Source organism: Anopheles merus, chromosome 3L, assembly GCF_017562075.2.
Source record: "Anopheles merus strain MAF chromosome 3L, AmerM5.1, whole genome shotgun sequence".
Classification (NCBI taxonomy): domain Eukaryota; kingdom Metazoa; phylum Arthropoda; class Insecta; order Diptera; family Culicidae; genus Anopheles; species Anopheles merus.
This window is the reverse complement of record NC_054085.1, coordinates 10172399-10193742: the sequence shown is the minus strand read 5'-3', so window position 1 is coordinate 10193742 and position 21344 is coordinate 10172399. Positions and strand designations below refer to the sequence as shown.

The 21344-nt window shown below is 41.9% G+C and overlaps 1 protein-coding gene across 1 annotated transcript; it reads left to right on the top strand.

The window, feature by feature from the left end:
* The first annotated feature begins 105 nt into the window (after nt 1-105).
* Nucleotides 106-18781, top strand: LOC121600109 (beta-1,4-glucuronyltransferase 1). Its single transcript, XM_041928419.1, has 4 exons — nt 106-1077; nt 6133-7100; nt 11601-11754; nt 17491-18781. The coding sequence occupies exons 1-4, from the start codon at nt 1069-1071 to the stop codon at nt 17803-17805; spliced, it is 1446 nt and encodes a 481-aa protein (XP_041784353.1). The 5' UTR covers nt 106-1068; the 3' UTR covers nt 17806-18781.
* Nucleotides 18782-21344: the final 2563 nt, after the last annotated feature.

Sequence of the window (21344 nt, the reverse complement as noted above, 5' to 3'; positions counted from 1 at the left end):
ATCATCTGATGCAAAATAACCTCCCGCTTTGCCTGCGCATGCGTATCAAACGTTGGGTTATTTGATTCCGCTTCGGAAGAGGGCAAGGATACGTCGTTGACAGTGGAAAATAACCTTTCCGACTGTTGTTGTTGTCTTATTCTTTCACCGCTTACATGTTGTCATGAAACTGTCAAAACGTGGAAATAAAAATAAAGGCGTGCACGCTCAATGTAAGATTGGAAAATTGTGTGTGTTTGTTTGGAAACAGTCACCATTTCTACCCTTAACAAGGTTTTGTGATAAAGAAGATTGTATATCTGTGCAATTAATGCTGTTTGCGGTCGTTTTAAAAAACAAATTTACCAACAAAATGTGTATATGGAGCTCGTAACATCGTAAACACAACAGTGCATTAGTTGGATAGTGTGTTGGCTCCAAGCTCCAAGGTCCTTCGAGCGGACCTTCAAACTCATTAGAAGTGACCTCAAGCATCTCTGATTCGCTTCCTCCGACACGGATTTGTATGTGTTTCGCAGCCAGTGTGGCTCTGCCTGTGCTACTTCCAGAAGGTGTCTGCCCAGCGAGTGCATCATAACTCGATCGATAAATTGATTTTCCCTTTCTTATCGTTGACGTACGGTGAACGTCGCCGCCGCTGTGATTACATGCAGCGGCAATACGGCGTGCTTCAAAAATAGATGATTCCATCAAGAAAAAGCAATATTGTCCTGCAACATTAATGTGACCGCAGATTGTTTGAGAAGCAGTTGCAGCTGGCGTGCTAACGGTATGTTGGTAGCCTTCGTTGGTAGCCGTTCGTACTGTGTACACACAGTGTGAGATTGTTGGCTCGTACGAAAAGTTGTGTGGTTTTGTGCCTCAAGTGAGACAGTGTAGTTTGGGGTGGGCTAATGAGCGAGAGAAGTGCGCTGAGATACGCAAATACGACAGCACGTGCAAGACAAAGGACGTCTATTTCATCGAGAAGTTCAAACGAAACAAACCAGCATTCCGACCGTGCGACATCGAGTGATGATCGTTTTGTTCACTGTTGTGCCGCTAGTTGTAGATCACCAATCATAATCAATGTTTCAGGTAAGTTGCTGAAATAGGAAACGGGAGGTTTTTAATAGATTTTTTATTCATAGTTTCCAGGGCGGTGGGAGGAGGGCGAGCATTATTGTATTTCAAACAATCAATGAACTTACAATCTTCGTGATTTGTAACAAGCTTTAGATCAAAACAAGAACCAGACAAGTGAAAAATATGACCAATAATCGATCAATTAACCCAATTAGACCAATTACACCGTTTTCGAGCCCAAATAAACAATGTTAAGCTGCTTTTAAACTATATTCAACTTTATTACACTTAAGGTCTTACTGAAATATTGAAGCCTTTCTTTCTACCTTCGTTCAATCGTAACTAAACAAGTGATACCCGCAATTTGATCCATTTGCTGTATGGAGTTTAGACTTTGATTTGTACCTTCATTTACAAACATAGTTTGAATGTATATGCCAATAATGTATCCCGATACTTTATCAATTAAAACGAGGTCCCAAACAATTTAATTGCAACAAAATTTTCATCGAAGAAACAAACCTGGGTAATATAAATATACGTTAATATTGGGAAAATCAAAAGTTCAGTTGAGATTGAACGAAGTTCAGAAAAGCATCAGAATTTCAGTTGGTCGTCAAACTTTTACTTAGGGGATGGTAGGTAAAGACGAACACTGGGTAAGATGGACACTTCTCATAAATGCATGAAAAAGGAAATTTATGAAAAAAATCAACAATGCAGCATCCTAACTTAAAGTTAAACAACACATTTGAGAACATCTTTGGCATAATACATGCAAAATTGTTTAAATCCACGAAAAAGACAAATTTTTAAACAAGGGTGCACAAGGGTGGATCGAATTTGACTACTGCGAATCTTCAGCTCTACAACTTGTATTGTTTATATTTCCGGAAGTTTTACTTCATGAATAAGTAGTCGTGATCATTAATGAAAAAAAACTGGCGAAAGAACGAGAATGAAAGCAATACAAAATATTGTTTTCTGGTAGTTTGAACATCCTGACACTAAGGCGGGAAAGACAGACACTTTATTGTATGAAAAGATGGACACCGAATTTATTGATTTATTTAATTTCTTATATCAATTGGTAAAGAATAGATTTCTTCAAATAGCTCAAATAAGGGTATTCCGAAGCTATCAACCAATCAGCAACTAGAGAAAGTTTTGAAATAGGCGAGAAACACCAGTCAAAATAGTAGCCATTCGTTCTGCTATTACTCGCTCGGCGCTGATGAGGCGCTTCACAAAATCCAATATCTTGTCACGACTTGGACAACTTTAAGCAAAACAAAAGATGAGGCATTGCTCCGACATCGCTCAGGAATTCTATTTCCTAAAAGAAAGATCTGTTGTCATAAGCTAGAGCAACGTCAGCTGTTAAAGCAATAGGATATGTTAACATACTATAAACCTTTTCAATTTTCAACGTTTTTTTATAGGTGTCTATCTTACCCTTGATGGTGTCCATCTTTCCCATATAAGGTGTCCGTCTTACCCGAACATTTCAAAACTGCACGAAAAAATATCATGTTTTTCATTCATGAAAAATGATGAAAACTTGAAAGTTTCAACACATTTTCTGATAAAACATAAGTTAAAGACAATGTATGCACAAAAAAATATATGATTAAATTTCATATTTTTCATACATAAAAAATGATGAAAACTTGAAAGTTTCAACACATTTTCTGATAAAACATAAGTTAAAGACAATGTATGCACATTTTCTTGATCGTTGCACTTAAATATACCTAGATTTTTACCATTTTCCTTAACGTGTCCGTGTTTACCCTATAGTGTCCCTATAGTTAAACAATGTTAAAAATGAGCTTAACATTGTATAATTGGGCTCGCCCTATAATTACCCTATAATGTAAGATTCGATGGTATTAAGATCGTTTTTTATTTGTTTAAGGTGCTATTTCAACAAATCATATCAACGTATTTCACTTGCTGTGTTGATTTGTTTTGAGTTTTATGTTTTGTTGTGTTATTGAAACGACGAAATTGAATAACCGAATAGTGCTTGTTTGTATGATAAAGTTAAAGTTTGTTCAGTTTGTTCAAAATTTACAGTTTCCAAATCGATTTGTTTTCGTTTGTTCTGTTAGAAATGTGTTCTAGTGCTTTGAAGAAATTTCAAAATACCGAGTAAAACAATTACTAACCTTTCTTGGCCCAATGTTTATGCATAGGTTATCCAAAAACCTGTCAAAACTTCACATAAAAATTGGCGAGAATCATAATACCCCTCTAGGATTTATTTCAGCTACATTTTGGAGCTTTAAGATTCCTGCTAGAATATTGAATGAAGTGTGACATGCTATAGCATACAATAATTTCAATAGTTTATTTCATTTTAAAAAGATTTCTCACTCTGTTCGACCAAAAGAACAAGTTTTGAAATCCAATAGGTCAAATTGATCGTCCCGTACCGTTGTCAACTCGCTTCACTTGTATCCTGCTAAGGGTAATCAATAAGTCCCTGATAGCCAAACCTCATTAGTGGTACAAGCAGTCCTTGACTCGCAACGGTTGTTGTACCGCAGAAGAAAAATATGTCAGATGCTTCATTGGTAAGGAATTAAATTACATATGAGGAACTCAACCAATAGAATAAATCTTGATTCTCCCAAACTGATGGTTAAAATCCTGTAATTTATTATGTCAGCTCCTTTTGGACATAAAAGGTGCAAGAAAACTTGCATGCCAGACCATATGTCCCTAGGAGGCGATAATGTTCCCAGAAAAATGTGCCACGGTCTTGCGATACAAATTCGCATTTCCCGGTATTGTCAACATTTTCACGTATCGTTCCGCGGTCTTCCAACTGACTCATGACGATTCATCTAGGTGTCCCACGGTCTTGAGCTTCATCGTAAAACCCAGTAGACATATTAGTAATAAAAATTCCCACTCTTTTGCAGTGACTTGAACAAAAGCCGACAACATTTTATTGATATTCGAATCATTGTTTTTTGGATTAAATCCTTGAAAAAAATGGTAATAAAGATCTTTTTATTCTTTTTCTTCTTCTTTCTGTACCACTCTTGTGGGCTTGGCTTACAGTGACTTATTGATCCCCCCATAGCAGGATAGTCAGTCCTACGTATGGCGGTACGGTCCATTCGGGGCTTGAACCCATGATGGGCATGTGGTTAAGTCGTACAAGTTATCGACTGTACCACGAAACCGGCTTGAAGACAATTTACTTTATAAAAAATCCAATCCACTTTTGGACACCCAAGGATACTCTCAGCGCCGACAGACGATTCATCCTTGCTGAATTGTGTTAATTCTCTTTCCCGCCTAATAATTCATTTGCATCGCATCGAGCAGTAACTGTACTGTTTTAGGATTCCTCTCCCTGCATTTAACTGCAAAAAAATCTAAAACAATGCGCTCATAAGAACAGACACATTAGTGAAGACATGTACACATGTACATATTGACAGTTCGTGCTGAGCGGTATCCTTTCATTCGTTTGTAGACGTTTCTCGCTTTTGCTGTTTGCCATACGTAACTTAGAATGAAATAGAACATAAGTTAAACAGTTTTTTTGTCTGGGAAACTAAAATTGTAACATTATATGTCCTTTTTATTTCGATAACTACCTGTAAGAAAGAAAGCACGCTATGTGTAAAATACGTTTCAGCACATACTTTGGTTTCCCACTTTTTCTACCTTGTTTCATGAGCAGCATAGAGCTCTAATAACGATGTATTCAACTTGTTTAAAAATGAACCCACATCTTGATGATTCCATTTTAATAAACCGAGATGTATCGTCTGCCCCAGTTAAGACGTCAACTAACAGTCAAAAATACATCTTCCCTGCCTCTCGACGGCTAGGGGGAACCGGAACGCTGATTTATGAATCAACCTGTACCGATTGATGAGGCTCCACGCACGTACCGGAGCACTAGCAGCAGCCATCGCGTCGAGTGCCATCCTCATGGCAATGCGCGAGTGAGAATTACCCGCCCGATAATCCTGATTGATAAATGTACAAGCATTCGACGAAAACCTGGTCACGACCCCTGCCCTTTCCTCCCTCCCTTCCACCATGCCGTGGAACATCTTTGTCTTCATTCTGTCACGAAATTAAATAATGCAGGAATGACTAATCGCGTTTCATAATTCTTTCACCGTGCCATGAACATTGGTAGGGGCGAGTACCGTTTTGTAAATTTCTTTTTTTGTTCAACAGAGATAAAGTGTGACCTCACAACAAAAGGGCATGTTAGGATGAAAGAAAAAAAGAAGCCGATGGAATTGGGAGGAAAGTGAAACTGTCTCTCTTTCTTTCTCTCTCTCTGTGTCCCTCCATCCATCGCTGAAAAGTCGGCGCTGAATTATTCAGCAAATGCGACAGGCCCGGGTGTTTGAATAATCCCGCGATGATCAGCCGTGGCATGGTTCTGCTCACCTGGCGCAAACTTTGCTACCCAGCTGCTTTCGGTGTCTTTTTTTCTGCGCGAGTGTGTGCTCACTGTTGTTGTTTGCAAGCAGCATCTTTCCTCTCTACGGGTGGCGGAGAGTTTTCCTCATCGAAAGTTGCGCATTCCGTGGAAGTGTACTGTGAAGGAAGGCTTGTGGGCGGTGCGGACGCTGCTTTGCATGTTGATTAGTCGTTACTTTGGCGGCACAAATCCCGTTTCCCGCGGGTTGAATGGATAAAAATCTTAGGACGAGGCGGACATAAATTATGCAACAGTTGTCCCGGCGTGCCCGACCCGCCAGTTCAATTTGTTGCTGCCCGCGCGGTATGCGCTACCCGTAAAGCAATCATTCCGATGGATGATTATTTGGAAGGTGGAAATAATCGAAAATAAGATTAGGGAGTGTTTGCATTGGGACGCCGGAAGGATGAAGTGGTAACAAAATAAAACAATAATCAAATACCTTCCTAGCGTGACCCGCGTGTTGGCGAATATTTTTATTTTTCGATCACTTAATTTACTTCGGGGCACTGTTTACTTACCTTAACGATGGCACGTCCGGTGGAGCTTTCTCACAACACCTTTTTTTCTTTTGTATCAACCATTTTATTTTTCCTTCACAGACATGCCGCCTCTGGAACCTCAGTATTGCAAGCGTGCTAGCCCTAACGCTGTCCAATGTGTTCCTTACCGTGCGGCTGCTGCACAGCGGCGACTGCAACCAGTACGGCAGCCAGGTGGAGGAAGGCGTCTCGATGGTACCGCGCGCCCCGATCCTAACGCCGGCCACCTGTCTGGAGTACGTGCTGGCCGAAAGTCTGGCCAACAGCACGGATAAGGCCGTATTTTCCGGGCTGGATCTACGACTGGGACGGTGGGATACGCGCCGGCTGTACAAAATCTTCGACTACGCCGTCGTCGGCGAACGCTTTCCCGACCTGTCGGACACGTACAGCGTTTGTCTGGCGACGCAGAGTTCGCTCGAAAAGATCTACTCGCTCGTGCAGGTGGCCCACCACTGGTCCGGCCCCATCTCGACCGCCATCTTCGCGGCGGGCAACGATGAGCTGTACCTGGTGCAGATCTACCTGTCCTATCTGCGGGCCTGCTTTCGGCCGATCCGGGAGCGGGTAAGCTTCCATCTGGTGCTGCCAAGGGAGCGAGCGCCGACGCACCTCAAGAGCGTGCACGTGAGCGATTTCACCAAGTTTGACTGTGCCAAACCGGAGGCGACACTGAACGATCTGCTGAAGCTGCGCAAGGCGGACACGAGCAAGTGGCGCATCAAGAACCCGTACCCGCAGAACCATCTGCGCAACGTGGCGCGCAAGGGTTGCCAGGGCGGGTACGTGTTTCTCACCGACGTGGACATCGTGCCGAGCGTCAGCTTCGCCGAGCAGCTGGACAAGTTTCTGCGGAAGCAGAAACCGCACCACCTGACCGCGTTCGTCGTGCCGACGTACGAGCTGGACGAGCGGGTGCGGTTCCCGCGCAACAAGACTGACCTGATACGGCTGGCGAACAAGGGGCTGGCGCGACCGTTCCATCACAAGGTGTTTATCTACAACCAGTTTGCGACCAACTTTTCCCGGTAAGTTTCGACCAGATGAGAATGCTTCCATGTTGATTTGTAAATGCTAGTTAGGAACAACGCATCATTCAGTTAATGGAACGAAGTAGCTACTGTAATCGGGTATGATTCGGGACAGGTTCATGATTCATACCATTATTGTGGAGGCATAGATACGGTTCTTGTATCAGAATAAAAAAAGATTCAAGATCACAATGAGGTTTAAGGATCTAAGGGTGCACTATAAGTTCCATGATAAGGATGGATTCATGGGCTTAGGATCTATTCTACTGTATTTTATCTAGTCCAGTGCTCTCCAACCTTTTTAGGATCGCGAACCACTTGGCTTTGAACATACATTTGCTGCGTCCCTCATCCATTGAAAGAACACATTTTGTAGACCTCGTTCAAAGTTTTTGATGTGTTTAAATCTTATTTAGCTTATTTAGCAATAAGCTAAAATAATACTTCTGTTAACGCGGACCACGCGTATTGCGGACTATGAGAACTACGTCTCTTAACGCCACGGACCACAGGTTGGAGACCACTGATCTAGTCTATCTAATGCAGAAGATTATGTACTAGACTTATTGGGTTACAAGAACAGTATTAGCTCAGGATCAGTTCAAAGACTGGTATGGGTTCAAAATCGGTTTCAGCACCAGTCTGACTTCTTAATCAGTCCCGATACAATTATGAAATGGTGATCAGTTCCAGAATCATAACGAGCTTAGCGTCATTTTCCTGGCTGGTGCGAACAGTTTCAGGATCGGCATGTGTTTAGGATCTATTCCAGGGTCGAAATTGATTCTGAATCAGTTGTTGAACCGGAAAGAGTTTTGGCTCAGTTCTAGTGGAAATATAGATTTGGGATTATTTACTTGAACGAGATGAACTAGTGATCAGTCTCAGGACCAATATGGGCTCAAGATCTGTTTGGATTCATGATCAGGTTCCGGAACCGTGATGGTATCAGGATCAGTTCCAGAGCCGATAGAGGTTAATTATCAATTCCAAGGCTGGACTGCCTTCGGTATCAGTTTTCCTGATATGGTTTCGTGGTCTGATCTAGGACCAGTATGGATTCAAGATCAGTTGCAGGAACAGTATAAGATTGTGATAAATTTCAGGGCCGGCATGGGTTTAGGATCAGAGTCAAGACCTGAAGAGAGAGTCTGGACTGGGATAGGTTCAAAATGAAGAAGGAGAAGTTTCCATCAATTCCAGTACCGTGATGAATTCAATCTCATTTTCAAGCAATTATTCCAGCATCATTTTCAGTTTGTATGAGTCAAGGAGATGATCCAAGACTCGCCTGGGTTCAATAATTTGTCCAGGATTGATATGAGTGCAGGATAAGTTCCAGGGCCAATATGTGTGAAATGTCATTTACGTAATCATTATGGGGTTGCGATCAGTAGGAGGTTGAAAAAGTGGACTTAGTTGAAAAATTCATGCTAGTTCCAGGACCAGTAAATTACAAAAGCTAGGTCCATTAAGAGTTATGCATAAGAACATGCTCTGGAATTTGAGTATGAACCGTTTCTTTAAGCATACAACTCTGTTTGAACGAGTACCTCACATTGCATTGGTGGTACATGGCTAACTTGATGCACATTTACAAGTTTGAAGCAGATTGTATGCTTGACTGCATCTGCTTAATCTTGAATCATCAATCGTGTTGCAAATCATTAATCTATAGTGGCATTGATTGCTTTTTTTTGTTTCTCTGTTGCTCAATCCACTTAACCACAAAGCTTGCCAACTTAACTAGATTTCGAATTTATAGAGTATCATTTGGACAAGCTGGTGGGTCGTAAAATCTACGTACGGCAAGTAAATTGATTCAACTTTCTCATGACAAGGCTGACGCATTTTATGAGCGCTTTCCATCCTCACCAGTTTCATTACCAGCCTTGAGTTGGCCAGATTGTGATTGCCTTTACTTCGCTCTCCCGTTTCTCGGGTGCAAATGACTGTTTATTCATTTGTTTCATGTTACAATCACTTCGACGTTCGATTTTCACGTTCGACAGTGCGTGAAGCCCGGCCCCGGGGAAGATTTATTATTGCAAGGGTCATTTGCACTGTGCCGTTATTTATCATCGCTTCTGATGCAATCATTAATTCCGGCCCGGGGAGAGCCTCGCGTGTGTGACGATGCATGTGCCCCTGGTGTGAGTCGGCGTTGCGAAACACCATCGGTAATGGAATGTGCCAAACGTGGTTAGGATAAGATGGATCTCTCGTACGGAGTCGGATCTGTCCACAAATGTCCGGTCGATCCAGGGGTTTGGTCAGTCCGGCTAGATGAGAGCGTAATAAAATTGGAAGCTTTCCACCGTGGGACCGGTAGCAATAAAACAAGCGTTGATGGTGCGCCGTAATCGTGCTAAAAGTGTGAGTGCGGTATTTATCACTCCCGATAACCCGGCGCAAGTGGCACAGCTAGAAGAGGCAGAAGGAGAGTTAGATGCAATCAGCAAGCGATGGATAGGGAGGAAAAGGATTTAATTTTGCTTATTACGTGTGAGTGTTGTCCTGGCCGGTTAGATGCGTACCGGGATGTAATTGATTGTCTTGGCTTGCGTCTCTGGATGGATGACACTGAATGGTGAGAACGTGTGTGGTTGGAATCTATAAATGTCTGCTGAGCCCATTACATTCCGGCAGTGATTGTCAACAAGCGAATATAATAGGGACAATATTATCATATGTTACTCTGGCTTAACTTCACTGATGTTTTTGTGATAATAAATATCATCACGAGATGTTTTGGATCTTTGAGACTATCACAATCAACATATATGACAAAACGAACACTAAAACAACGTAAAATAACAAATGTGCATAACTGTTGACTTCTCTGGTTTATCGTTTGACGTTTGCTAAAAACGTATGTATAAAGCATAACATTTCTGAAATTAGTAAATGTATTTTATCCTATTGAAACCTATTTTTTCTGAAACTAGTAAATGTATTTTATCCTATTGAAACCGCTCTTTTTGCCTTAAGTATCACAAATTTTAATTTATATTTTGAATTAGATTTTTAGATTTCTCAACAGTTAATTACTCTTTTAAATAATTATTTGTGTTAGTTTGATTTTATATTTTCAAGTTATAAGTACGTCTAGAATAACACACATTATGGCATTTTTATAGCAACTCTGTACCACTCTTTGGAATGGCTCTTTCAACGGCCATATAAACTATCTTATCAGACTATCACTATCAAAATCAATGATACAAAACGAAATCGTCACGAAGGACGGTTTCCTTTATTGCGAAACTTTTTGATTTCACTTTTGACTGCTCGATTCCGTCAAGTTTCTGCGCCGCCACGTCCACCATTAAACAATTAAACTGTTAAGCGAAACCTTCTGTTGAACGGCCGCACGATGGTATCGCAAGGCGCGAGCTGCTAGCAGGGAGGGGAAACAAAGCGCGACAAGATAAAATATCTTCATCGCTCAAAGGGACGCCAGTCCGTGGCCATTTGGCGGCGATCAAAATTGGCGGCAAAGTTGTGCCAAGTAGGTACGAGCTAGCATGGTTTACGGTTCAAAGTAAGGATTTTTTACGATAATTTATGCCAGTTCGAAGTGGCAGGAATTCTTGGCCAGTGTGCTGTATTCGTCTCCCTTTTCCTTTGCTTTACGATTCGCGTTCTCCTTTCGTTGTTTGGAAATAGCACGAAAGACGCTCTTGTCTCAGATCCAAACAAAGTAAAAAAGAGGAAAACTGCGTAACCACTACCACGAGCGTCTTCGTTTTTTGCCCCCTCAAATAAGTTCTCTAATTTAAGAGCTCGTAAAAGATGAGATGCTCTGATTTTCATGTAGCGTACCGTAATGCGAACGGGCCCTGGGACACATGGGACCCACCAACCAACCAAGAGTGCTCAAACCGAGCGAAGGGCCATATTGGATACCAGTTTCCTGGTTAAGGTTTTTTTTGTGGTTGTTTTGCAGTGCAGTGGTTGTTGTTGAAAATTGTCAGTATTGAAGGGCGCGTCATCATCGACGGCAATAAGTCGTCGGGGTAATGGAGCGAGAAAAGTGTACTGCGATGCTCTGCTCCGTGGGTACTCGGTGGGAAAATATTCTTAACCCAGATTTTAATACCCACCGAAACGAGCTGTTTCGAACAAAAGTGATTTTTACAACATCGATGGCATAATTTTCAACCTACCTTTTGCGACCCCTTCTCATTTGGTGCATGGTTGCTTGAAACTGCCCTCGATTGTTCGGGGTGTAAGTTGAAGTAGAAGATGTCAGTATAGCAAAAACAAAAAAAAAGCCTTGTTACGAAAGACACTTGTGCGTCGGTTGGCTAATAGCAGTGAGTGGCTGCGAGCAGTATCTTCGCAGTAATTGCGTGATTTTTACGAGCGGTTAGGAAGTTTTAATCGGTTAATGATCGATGAACCGGATCTTATGAGGCGATGAAGCGTCCCTTCCCACGCCACTTTTTTTTATCTCCTTAACGCTAACGGCTCACCGGTTTGCTCTTTTCGCAGGTGGCAGGCAGACGTGTCCGAGAGCGACGAAACGAAGGTGTCGCACAATGTGACGAACTTTGAGTTTCTTTATGAACCGTTTTATGTTGCACCCGACACGGTACCGCCGCACGACGAGCGGTTCCTCGGTTACGGATACACACGCAACACCCAGGTAAGTTGGGAGCGTTGGGATGTTGGGATTAATAATAATTGTTCACTGAGCGAGCGTTGAATTTAATCAAAATTGGGATAAACAATAATGCATAATTTAAGTATCAGAATTACTCTTATTAGATTTTTTAAACAGATACAAGTTAGTTAATGTGTTATAAACCCTCACAAGAAATATATTTCATACAACACACAACTTTCCAGCATATCCTTACGCCCGTCTTGCACTCTCAAGAATGAATAATAGGTTCCTGTGGCTGCAAGCACCGGCAGAAAAATTATGAATAGAAAAGCAAAACTTCCACCCAGGCGCAACATTAAAAGTTTCTCATTCTTTTCAGCCATAATCGAACTTGGCAAGCACATACACACACGTTCACTTGCTGCCACATTGTTCATATCCGGATAATCGGATCGGAGTTTTAAGGCTTGTCTGTGTGTCCATAGAGAAAAGAAAGCGCAGTCGCGGAAAGCAACACACAAAATTAATTGTTGTCCGCGACAGAAGCGCTTCAGATTCAGAAGAACACCAGCTATGCAGTGTTTTTTTTTATTTCTTCACCCCACTTTTTCAAACGCATTTCAAACATCAACCGGTTCATTGATTCCGTGAGAAATTTCCATCCATCCCATAAATCATCTTGCTTCGTAGCAGCAGCCGCCGAATGCTGGGCAACTTAAGCAGAGTGTTCAATGTGCGGGCCATAAACGTACCCGAAGCAGCCTCTCCAGCTGCTCCTTTGCAAAAGTTGCCGCGGAAAGCTGATCCGTCCTCGGTGCGTCGCGTAGCTTCCAAATTAAAAGTTCCTTTTGATGCTGAACGGAGCCACGGGACGCAGCTCGTACGGCACGCATCGCCCGCTTGGTGGTTCATTTTCTCTAGAAAACACCAGCGTTAGCTTATAGTTTAGCCGTGTATGGCCGGCCTGCAAGCGAAACATCACCGACAGTGCGGCTCCGATAATGGTTTTGCCTGGCCGCTGCTGCCGGTGCTTGAGCAAGACAAATCGCTGTACTTGTGAGTGTTCTTTTTTCTGTTCTACTGTAGCACCAAGTCCGTGAGTGGGCCTCTCCTCTTTCGACGATTGCAAATTGGCTATGGAAATTGGTTTCACGCCTGGATGCAACCAGTGCATGTGCAATGTGTGTATGTGTTCTGGAGAGAATTCTTTTTTTTTTGCTACATTGTAGAGTGCGACTGATGCAATGGCTTTTTGAGTTTTTGAAGTTCGTATTTCATTGCACCAAGGAAAAAACTAGGGCTGCTCTTTCTTCAGCTACGCTACTAAGCATCGAGTGTTCCTAAATCTGTAAGCCAACACGGAGCCACTCGGTGCCAGCCGCAGACGGAAGCACTCCCGACCGACCGACGAAACACGCGCGCGTGTGCAGTTTATGGGACGCTGTGCAGTGGGACAAATGCACATTGCGCACTGTTTTCATTTCATTTTCACTCAATTTTGGGCCAGTTTCTTTTTTTTCTTCTTACTGTTAATTACAAACAGTACAGCGCACTGTGTACACGAGCTGTGCATTTTATGGCGTCCTTTTTTTAGCTTTATATCAAACCGCAGATGCAAAGAGAAAAAGGAGGGCAAACTTTTCCAACTTATTTCCCGCTCCTATAAAACCCTTCGCGGTACTGAGCGCGATTGTGCGGCGAGTGTGAGTTTATAATTTTCATTACCATGCAAATGTGTTTTTCTCATCTTCTTCGTCGCTGCTTTTGCTTCGTCTGTCTGCGGTTTAGAAGTTGTCATAATGTCACACGGGTGACGAGTGCATTGCACTGTGGTTTGCATCCTGGAGATGAACGCCATACTACTCGGGAGGAGCACATTTTTCAACGACACTTTCCTTTGCACATCTCGTTTTTACTTTCAATTGTGTCACGGAGGTGTGTTCAATCGTGTTGAGCTGTGATTGGAGCTACTATGGAAGTACTAAGATTATTATTTAATTGTTATGGTAACGATGAATTCCGAACAAACGAAAAATTCAATGTTTTAATCAAAGTTGAATTGAATAGTTTTTACCATGATGGAATGGAATTTGTTCAAACTCCATTTTTTTATGGTCGAAAAGAACTCCATTGACCATTTTAAGAGCATTCACTGTATGAAATATGATAAGAAATTATGTTTATCTCATCGGAAAATTCAATCATCTATCGTATGGTTAATACACAGGAATAGTTCAGCAAATTTTGAAGTAACTGGAACATGAAGTGAATAAATCATAAGAAATAGAGCAAAATCGTGTGTGAGATATATAATACAAATATTTTTTGTGTTGAAGTCACACAGAGATAATCATTAATTTCTTTGCTTGGGATTGTTTCATTTACAGTATTGGAGTCTTTAAAACGAATCGTTACATCATTTACGTTACATCAGTAAACGTTACATCATTTATGGATTGACCTTTTATGGCAAATTAATGAAACAGTTAATTTTGGTAGAGATTGTTCATTTTAAACACATTTTAAAAACAAATGTCGGTTTGCCATTTGGTTTATACAATAAAATGAGCCACACTATATTTACTCAACTGAATATGATCTTCCTCAGACCATGTTTTAAATTAATTTGTTTACGAAACACACCATCTACTGCGTTCATTTTAGACTAAGAACAACAACCTGCCAGCTTGTGCAATTGAGACTGTTATTTTCGTGATTTTGCCCCTTATCATCTCACCGGCCGTCCCACGCACTAAATTCGATCAACCAAAGTTTATTTGATTTTACCCGCCCTTTCCAATCAGCTTACATGAATTATTTAAAAATCCAATTATTATTTCACCGTTTACCGGTATTGGCCTCTTCTACAGCGCCATCCCAAACACTTGACGCCTTGGCTTTCCTGCCCCTTTCTCGAAAGAAAGTGTGTGCGTGCTTTTTTTCTCATTTGTTTTTCGATAATTTTCCAATAATACCGTCGACGCGGTTTCAGGTCATCGTTTCGTCCGCAAAACATACCTCCCCAAAATACAGCTAGATCCTCTAGCTCGGCCTGCTGGACGCGCTGCAATAAACGAAAGGCAGAGAAAAAGTGCTCCCCGGGATGCTTGGGACATTCCCGGATCGTTGAATACTGATGATCTCGTTTAGTGACGAGGGAACATTCTTAAACCCTTTTTTGTGGGCTCCCGAACACTAAGTCCTGTAATAGGAGCACGGGAAAGAGAATTCCATTTCAAAGGTCTCCCAATTTCAACGCCCCAGCACGGCGGGGAAAAAGAAATCGTAACTACCTTGAGCGGAGCTTCTTTTTCAGTTGAGGCTTAGTTTAAACCCGCCTGCAACCGATCGGGAAATAAACGGGAAAGCAGTCGTTGACACTTCCTCCCGATCGGTCTGTGTGGTTCTGTTTCTTCTCAGTGCAGCACATTCGTACATGGGCTGAAAGGGACCGGAGCTGTGTGATTCCCCTTTTGCATGGAGTGACACATTTAACTAGCGCGTGTTTGGAATTGATAAAAACTATATTAAAACATTGCCTTTCGACCCTCTTTTGTAGGAGTCGATTTGGCCCCACGGAAAGGGACACTTTCTGTGTCCCCATGTTTGTGTCCCGGCAGCGCATCATCTTCCGTTTCGTGCTCCGTTCTTAAATTTCACAAAACCGAGTACTTTACGACATAACGTTCTCCGTCCCTGCACGCGGCAAGAAGTCAGATCCCGAAGTTCACCGAAGTTAAGTGATGAGATGGAAAGTGTGCTGAGCGCAAAGCTTCGAATATCTGGTTGCGTCTATAATGCTCTATTCAGTCCCGGGTTTATTGCGTGGTGGTGTTGGTGGTACGTTATTTCTGGGAGCAGTGCCAACACCATCGGGCGTGCAAGCAGCAACGTAGACGTAAAAATCTGTCCCAAGAATAAAAACCCTTTCCATTGCAAACCGCACGCCTGTTATGCTCCGTCCTACCAGACGTGTGGTTTCCTTTTGTGCCTCAATAAATATTATATGATTCAATTTCTGTCACATTACGATAGTGGCGTTGCTTGTTTGCGTGAAGGGATAGGGATGGCAACGGTTTGGAATTCATAACGCAGCGCCAAAAATACGCGAACAGTAGATAGTAACGTTTGAATTACTGCAGGCCTTTCGAGGCGTTGGTTGTCGTTTTGTGCCCGTACGTTAAGAATTATTGTTTTTGTACCAAACAAACGCAACCAAAAATAGTGCAAAGAATGGGAAAAGGACACCAAGTAGAAGCTGTGAAGATATTGAAGAGGCAAACAGTGCGTCAGAGTCAGTATCACTCAGCTCTTATTACGAGCTAAGCGTAAAACGTCCCCGTCTATGGGCATTTTCACACTTTATATATTCTCAAAACAAAAAACAAAAAAAATCAAGCCACAGGAAAAAAGGCGGACCTCTCGTAAGGCAACCGTTTGCTTGATGGAGCAATTTTCCATCCAGCCTTTTGTGTGTTTTTCGAGGGTCCAAACCTGCAACGGATTTGATGTACCGTGTAACGCAGCAGACGTGTAGCGGGGCGACGTTTTGCATCCTTGCCGAAATTCTTATTGATTTTGGGTTCGGTGCAAACGCTCGCACGCATGCACGACCAAATCGGAAGCCGTTTATCTTGCCCGTAAGTCGTCCACAGGTCAGGTTCAGGTTTTGTTTCGGCTCTTCTTGATTTTACGATCAGGCTAGTAACGATGTTTGGGAAAGCCAAAACGGCACCAGTCAAAAAAACAGCACAGTTGATGCTTCTTTTGTTTCTAAGAATGTAAAGCCGGGTCCGAACAAAACAAATAGTCCCGGCGTGGTGTGGGTGTGTTTTTTGTTGCTTGCTTGCTTTCGGCGGATGATGACGGAAACGTGACCCTTTTCCGAGCAGGACACACTGCGGGCTGTAAATGAACGCTGTGCGACGCACACGGGCACTAACCAAGGTTTGACTAGGACTTTTTGTTTTATGTGCTTTACATAGCGACCATAAGCGAGCAGCCCAAACACACGCATTTGACCCGAAAATATGACTATGAGTGATGTAATTTATCGCGTCAAGTATCGGCTTTTGGGATGACATTTTCATGTAGCTGACTTATCTCGACCGGGTTAGGGGCGTTACGAATGGGGATATTTAACGCCATTGTGTCAAATAAAATTTGCTTTATTGGAGTATAGCGTAATATTTTAAAGGCGTTCAAACATATTTGACCATATTTCATGACAGACGGTATTGATTAGGATATTTATGTAAGTTTGCTTTACACGGTAAATGCTTTGACTCGACTACAGCTGCTACATTTGCTATAATAAACAACGCCTAAATGTATGCAAATTATTCTCTAATGAAATTTTACAACACTTAGGAGTATTTTGCCGCGCTACATTGCATATATTTAGGAAATGAGTAGGAACACTTCTTATTTTACTTAGACATCCCTAACGTTGTGTTACAATCTATGCAGCGTAATTTCGCCTTCATTTATGCCCAAACCCGCTTTGGTACAATTGACCGACTCTAATCAACACGCAATTGTTTCACACAAATAAAGCAATCAATGCCATCCAAATTACCAACTACGGAGTGTCGGGGTGCGACTCATCAGAATTTCGTGGCAGTATATTTCTTCTTTGTTTATTGCTTCCTCTATTTTCTCTCCTTTGTGAAGAAGAGTTTTCCCATGTTTTTTTGTCATTACGATACCATGCTCACGCTCACTCATCGATCTGCATTTCTTTCAAACCGGTTTTATTTGTTTTTCAATTCGCAGGTGTACGAAATGTTTGTGGCAGGCTATCAGTTCCAGGTGCTGACGCCCCTGTTCACCGTGCACTGGGGGCTGCAGAACAAGAAGAGCCGTCCGGCGTGGCGCGAACGTCAGAACAACGTCAATCGCAAGTACTTCGAGGTGTTCAAGCGCGAAGTGTTTGCACGCTACCACAAAGATCCGCTGCGCATGCTGCTGCCAAAGAAGTCGCCCAAACAGCAGCAACAGCAGCAACAACAGCAGCAACATGCCGCAGGAGCGGTCGGCCTGGGGGTGGCCGGAGCGGTCGGTGCTGGTGGGCTCGGGGAGAAGCATTAGCAAAGCAATAAGGGACAGCGGGAAGCAGGCGGCTGCTAACGTTCGAACGACAGGAGCAGGTTGAGTTATAGAAACAAAAGTGTGCGATCGATATTGCATTTCGGGTAGCACACCCGGGGAAAAGGCATGTAAATTATTATGAAAACCAATCACCAATAAAGACATCAGACCGATCCGAACGAGCGGTACAAATGATACGGCGACCGTCGTGTCAGTAAGGCGCGTCGCAAACAACTCACTCGCATGGAAGGTTACGTTTGAAATAGGGTGAGATAGGTGCACGAAACCCAAAACACATAACACTCTCACAGACACCTAACATTTCGAGGTGATTTTTAAGCTACACTATGCTGGAAGTTTCTCCCCGTTTCCACACGTCCACGTTCACGCTGGACCTGGTTTAGCCCGAAGACGCGTTCGTTTGTTTGTTAGAAGAGCACCTTGATAAACGGCCGCACAGCAATTACCTATTGGAACTTGAACTAATACTATGTAATTTTCGTTTTTTCGTTTTTTCATTCTCGCATAAGAATGCCAAAGTTTGCCACATTGTTCGTACACTCGTGTAATTTTAGGTGTTTTGTTACCGATGTGAACTGTTTCTAGCCAAAGCGTATTGCTTACTACTTACGCCACAATGCGCCCGTGTTATTCTCGAAAACGTTTAACCACCCCACACACATACACACGTAATGGGCGTCCAATGTCAGCCATGTTTAGATAAAATTATAGCCCATACGAAATCCTGAAATTGATCTCATCGCGTTTTAGAGCGGTTCGAATTCTTATGCTTTTTGTGCTAAAATGAATTATAACAGTCCCTCCCCCATGCCCTAGCCTAGCCTTTGCGTTGTTTGTTGTTCGTCCGTTTTGTAAATAGCGTGTATTTTGTAAGCTGGTAGGTGAACAGGGAAGGATTGTATGAACAATTGCCATAAATAAATGTGACCGTTTTTCGTTTCTTTTGGAATTTTCATCCTGTTGTGCCGTCTCTTGAGAGATAGGGATTTTTGTTGTGAAATATCACATAGTTACATGTATTTGTGTTTTTTTAGAGGGATTTAAATACACGTTTACAAATTCAGCTCATCATCATCATGATTTCCAATACAATTCTGATAATGGATCTCAAATCTTCACCGGTTCTGGAATTGATACTTGGGCTCCATGGATCTTGGAACTGATCCTTAACCCTTCTATGCCTTCTATAGAATTAATATTTTTCCAATCGTTTAACTGATCCAAACCCAATTAAAGTTTATTTTCCGAAAAAGATTCGGAAACTAATAAAGAGTCCGTGTTCATAAGTTCACATATCCAAAACCCATATGGAGCCAACAACCGTTGTTGAATTGGTTACGTTAAGGTTATTATTTGTACTATTATTTATTTCTTAATCGTTTGCCTCAATGGTTCTTAGAATGTTTACGGAAACTATGAAATAAGGATTAAGGAATGGGAAAGATGTGTATTCCGGATTCAGAAGAATCCAGAAGGAGAGCACAAATAAAGGAAGGTTACAGTCAAACAGACAGTAGGACTCGCACGCTCTAAGCCACGAGTCTCTGAGCAAAACTATAAGGCTGAAAATACACGGACCGGAATTTCGCGGCCGCGGAATTCCGCTTGCTGAAACATGTATGGATATGACAGTTCGGGAAAGTTGCCGTTGACACTTTTTATATGGGTTTGACATCAGGCGGAATTCCGCGACCGCGCAATTCCGCTCCATGTATTTTCGGCCTAACGCATACGAGGAATTAAAATGGGAGGTCTGTCACGAAGGTAACAGCAAGGACATACTGCGGAATATTAGACAGTAGAGAAGGAGCATCAATATTAGCGGTAAGTAACACAAACCGGCGAAGAACAAAGCCTGAGCAAGTGAATGACGAGTCTTAATGGATGTCAAACATATTCACCTATGCAGGAATATTTGGACTGCGATATGGAGTATTTTCTATGTATGTTTTCAAGCCTTTGCATGGCTGTAGTACCTGACGGAGTTCAGACTATGCATGCATAATCAAGGATACGACGTACCCAACAGCAGTAGAGAGCCTTAAAACCTGCTGGGTTGCGTATTACGAAACACATACGAGAGATCATGTCTAAAGTCTTATTGGCCTTGAATGAAAGCTCACAGTCTAACCATATTCCCAGATCCCTTGCGGAGGACGTTCTATTTAAAGTTGCCCCATCTAAATTATACGAAAATAGTGTTTTATCTGATCTACAAGTGAAAGAGATCTCGTTGCATTTATCGGGACAGAGGGTCAAACCGCGCGTTGTGCACCATCTAGAAAACGCATCCAAATATCCTTAGAGTGCTCCACAATAGGAAATATTTTAATATTATCTGCAAAAAACAGATGCCCGTTACCAGAAAGAATGCTAATACAATCGTTAATGATAACAATTAACAACACAGGACTTGGTGCTTTTAGCCCGTAAATGGGTTTTAAAGGGAATCGCCTAGCTTAATTGAATAATGCCTATCAGAGAGAAAGGACTTGAGCCAAGAAAGAGGTGGATTGTCAAAATCAAGTTTCTCTAGCTTTGAGAGCAGTAGATTATGAGGTAGACTGTCAAATGCAGCTTTGAAGTAAGTTTATCTACATGTCCTCTTCTTGTCCGTGTATATGGTATCCACTTGTTCATATACCTGTAGGATCCAATGAATTGATTCTAGACCATATTCCAGGGCTGATGTTGAAAACTGATGTCGAAGCTCTTTTACCTAGCATTGTTCTGGAATTGATTGTGATCGATGAACTTTCATTATTTTAGCATTTTTCCAACTCCTGTTTTAACACTATTATTTTGAAATTCATGCTGATACTAATCTCGATGCTGACTTTAGAACTGATCTCTTAAAGCTGTTTTAAAACAGACCTCAAACTTATACTTTTTCAGAAAGAGGTCCCGAATCTATTCTGGTTCTCAAAATAGGGTGAAATCAATCCCAACCTTGCAATTGGAACCGATCTAAACCTTGCATTGGTTTTAGTACCGATCCTTAACAACTTTTGATCTTAAAACAGATACCGAGTACATATTGCCCAACTATGGAATTAGTATTTGACAACTCTCAGAGCTAATCATGAAGCTATAAAGATCTTGAAATAGATCTTGAACCCATGCCAGCCTTTGATCTGATCGTTATGGTTTGGGAAAAAATAGCGAGCCTTTTGTTTTGTAAAAATAGATTATTTTTATTCTATAAGATAACAATTTTTTTTATTCTTCGATGCTTCGATTTAATCCGAATTTTAATCCAAAAAAATGCTAAAATAAAACCCATGTTGTTCACCTTTTTTGAATAGCTCGTGGGATGGGATGACAGTGACGACGGAATATATCAGTTTCTCGGGAAAGGACATTCCGGAACATCCGATTCAATGCAATTCAATCCAAACGTCAATTATTTTAGTAGGCCAGGATGCACAGACTTAGCTAGAAGCTATTCAATAGATCAAAGCCGTTCTGTGTGTCAAACAGCTCGAATCTTTCTTCACATAAACTGGAAAGCTTATTTC